Genomic DNA, 3380 nt, shown 5'->3' with positions numbered 1-3380 from the left:
ATTGCCATAAGTTAACAACTGATTTTTTATTGATGATGCAGCCTTTTTGCTCTGTGCTGCTGCTGGCTTTGTGAAGAATGCTGCTGAACTACAACTGTGGCATGGTGGAGAAGAATTCATATTAGCATATAAACAAATACTGTTGCTGTTTCTTTCTATGTTGTTATGGTTTGATTTAAGTGGATTTGAGTTTGATCAGGAGTGAACTGTATTACTTGTTAATTAGTACTACTTATCCTGTAATTTCATTTGTTGTAATATTAAACTCTTCAATATACTTCTTAGTTTACGTTTGTTACATAAAACTAAATTCCTTGGTTTTTCTTAGCTGCTTTGTATTTTAACAACTGTTATATTTGACACTATTTCTCTTCTTTCTTATATTAACAATAGCCATCACAAAAAAGGGGGGGCTTGTGCTCTGAAATTGCTATGCTATTAGGGACAATAACAGTTCATTTTGTACTAGCCCTGCCTTTGAATGTTTAGCATTGGCAACATATTAAGAGACAGTTTCCAGAAAAGAAAAAAACAGGATAATAAGGCTGTGATACAATCAAAAGCTATATCTCAAAGTATATTTAGTTGACATATACAAGCTGTAAGAAGACAGTCAGGGTGTCTTGCCAAATTGATTGCACTAACTAATATCAGATACCATGCACAGCACGCGGCTAATACATAGGGGTGGGGAATTGGGATTCGTACAAGTATATGTACATGATCAGTAAATGTTCATGGATGCATCGTTGAATGAAACATTATTCTGAACTTTCATAGATTGATAAACTGAAATATATTTTTCATGACATATAGTCACATTCACATCAGTGAATTTTTAGATTCAACGGATAGAGAATCTAGGAGATAAGTTCATGCAATACAAAATGATGTCTTAGCTATTCTGTACAGAAGTGGCACATAATATGTTTTAGTGATATTCATACTCAGAAATATGACCCCTTCCGGCCCATCTTTCTTCATGTTTTCCAAATGAGTATGAAGCTGAAGGCATCCCACTCAAGTGAAAGGGGTCGGGTTCAATTCCATAATCAGTGAGTGGCCTGTCCTCCAAAATATCATCATGCTGTTGTACAAATTCTGGTATCTCAATCTCTCCTTTCTTTATATCATCCCAAAGGTACTGAAGGCGGTTAACGTACTTGATCTTCCAATATAATCTAAACAAAGCAAAACAAACAGAACGAAAACTATTAATAATAATTAAACATAAAAAACTAAGCATCTGGCAAGAACTTACATGATGAAAACCATAGATTCAGCAAGGCCATTACATTTCACAATCGTATTTTGTAGCCATATCATTTCATTGGATGCTTAACATAAGCTGTAAAGTAAAACACACTCCTAAACGTTTCTGGCTTTCTGCTAAGAAAACAATGACTGACTTACCCTCCACTCAAGAAAAACCTGCCGAGAGTAGCTATGACGAGCCTGGAACGAAGCCCAGGGTGGATGAAGTACATAGTTTGAAGCCTGTCCTTGAAATTATCTGGAAGTTCTTCATAAATCCACCTCAAGATGGTCATCCCAGGAGAATTATCCTCCTTTTGAACTGTGCTGTGCATGTAAACAATGCAAAATGGCCCATCCGGCAATTCACTGAATATTTTGTGAAAGACATACATCTTCAGCCGCTCTGCACTCACAACTGTTGCTGCAAATCATTTCAAAGGAGATATCCAATATAAGTGATAGAAGTAATAAGCTATTCGAAAAGACGTGCTTTGGATATATATCACCAGATGTTTAAGTTTATATGCTCTCTCTCGTCAATTTTCTTAATTGAACTAAGATTTGTTCTTTATTTTTATTTTTTCCTGGCGGAGTGGAGTACACCTCAAGTAAGAAAACACACGGATATCAAATAAGCTACGAAGAAACCATTGTACCTGGCAAGCTTTTATCCAACACAATCTTAAATGAATTTGATTTTTAAAACAAATTAGGTTGAAAATGAGTGTTATTTGAATTAATTTGCGTATGTTTTTCTCTCTATCAAGAAATTTAACCTAAACCTCATTTTGAATTGCTTCTAACTACACTAAGATTGAGATGCAAAATTAAACACCGATACCAAAACAAAATCAAAATTCTAAACATTGAATCAAAGTAATTAAGCAGAACTCATAATTATAGTTATTGTAACCACTACTGTAATCAACGAGAAGGGAAATAGATGTGAGGGGGTTACCGGGATAGTGCTTCCCCACTATGCGGAGAATGCGAGCGCCGCTCTTGTCGGAGCCTTGGAGAGTGATGAATTGTAATTGTTCGAGATCGGAGAAGTCTTCGTCGGGAGAAAGGTACTGAGAACAATCGTGCCAACTCTCTTCTTGTTGTTGTTCTGCATCATGGAAGAGGAAAGGTCGAGCATCTACGGCGAAATCTGAAGCTAAGACTACCACCGAAAAATCCTCTGATGTGTTGCCGCCCATCGCCGCCTTTGGTCTTTCTCTGTGTGCAATCGCTGTGCACGTGAGTGGGGGGATATGGGTCAGTCAGCGTATTGCTTTAACTGACTTATGGTTAGAGATTTTTAACCGTGAACTCATTTTTTATTCCTTTGCGGGACCTAATAGCTTGAAGCAACTCTAAAGAACTCATATTGGTCCTACAATTTTATTTTATTTATAATATTTTATTCATATTAAATTTTATATCAATTAAAATAATAATTTTGATTATTTAAATTAAAATTGATATAAAATAAATAAAATTGTTGAAAAAAGAATTAAAAATTTATGAATAAAATAATGAAATTGTGAGAGAGAAATTTAAAATTGAAAAGAAAATGTTCTGGACTGGGTCAAGACTAGACCCAATCTAATTTCGACCCACTTAACCTTAGAGGCCCAAATCCCTCTTTGCCCCATAATTGGGCCTAAAATGCTCGTCCCCACTATGCTCGACATAATGCTCCTCGTGAGCTGTTTGACGCCCGGCAAGGATGCTCCCCGCGAGGTTTCCTCTCTGCCGAGGACTCTGCTCTCCGCGAGCACTCTCCGCCGAGGACCATGCTCCTCGTAGGGCTCTTTCACATCCAACCCGCCGAATAATGCGGAGTCCACGTAGTCCCTAAAAGACCGCGTCTCCCTTAAACTTCGAAGCAGTTAACCAGGACAGAGGGCACTCACGCACCTCCGACATTTCCGTCCAGGAAACTTGGCAGTCTCCTAATTGGGCCTGGGCATCCAACCCAAATAGCGAGATCATGGCCCAGCGCTGGGGGCTATAAATACCCTCTTTCACTAGAGGGTCAGGTATTCACTTCTTTCTTACTTTTAGCTTGTACTTGCACTCCCTTGCTCGTTTCCTTACTTTGGCATCGGAGTACCTTGCAGGTACACCCCCCTCCT

The 3380-nt window shown here is 38.2% G+C and overlaps 1 protein-coding gene across 1 annotated transcript; it reads right to left on the bottom strand.

Moving 5' to 3' along the window:
• Positions 1 to 749: 749 nt before the first annotated feature.
• On the bottom strand, positions 750 to 2540 carry LOC131622957 (uncharacterized). Its single transcript, XM_058893965.1, has 3 exons — positions 2216 to 2540; positions 1414 to 1678; positions 750 to 1181 (listed from the first exon to the last, which is right to left on the bottom strand). Exons 1-3 carry the CDS (start codon positions 2457 to 2459, stop codon positions 932 to 934), a joined length of 759 nt encoding a protein of 252 aa, XP_058749948.1. The 5' UTR covers positions 2460 to 2540; the 3' UTR covers positions 750 to 931.
• Between the last annotated feature and the right edge of the window lie 840 nt (positions 2541 to 3380).

Source organism: Vicia villosa, unplaced genomic scaffold (assembly GCF_029867415.1).
Source record: "Vicia villosa cultivar HV-30 ecotype Madison, WI unplaced genomic scaffold, Vvil1.0 ctg.000045F_1_1_2_unsc, whole genome shotgun sequence".
Taxonomy (NCBI): Eukaryota; Viridiplantae; Streptophyta; class Magnoliopsida; order Fabales; family Fabaceae; genus Vicia; species Vicia villosa.
Note: the sequence above shows the minus strand (reverse complement) of the source record. Positions and strands in the feature narration are given on the sequence as shown.

What these genes read in the sequence shown, in the direction of transcription:
- LOC131622957 (XM_058893965.1), bottom strand. Translation starts at nt 2,459, where the DNA reads ATGGGCGGCAACACATCAGAGGATTTTTCGGTGGTAGTCTTAGCTTCA. An exon ending in AGTGGGGAAGCACTATCCCG is followed by an intron (nt 1,679 to 2,215) that starts GTAACCCCCTCA and finishes AATGATTTGCAG; the next exon opens with CAACAGTTGTGAGTGCAGAG. An exon ending in AGGTTTTTCTTGAGTGGAGG is followed by an intron (nt 1,182 to 1,413) that starts GTAAGTCAGTCA and finishes TGCTTTGTTTAG; the next exon opens with ATTATATTGGAAGATCAAGT.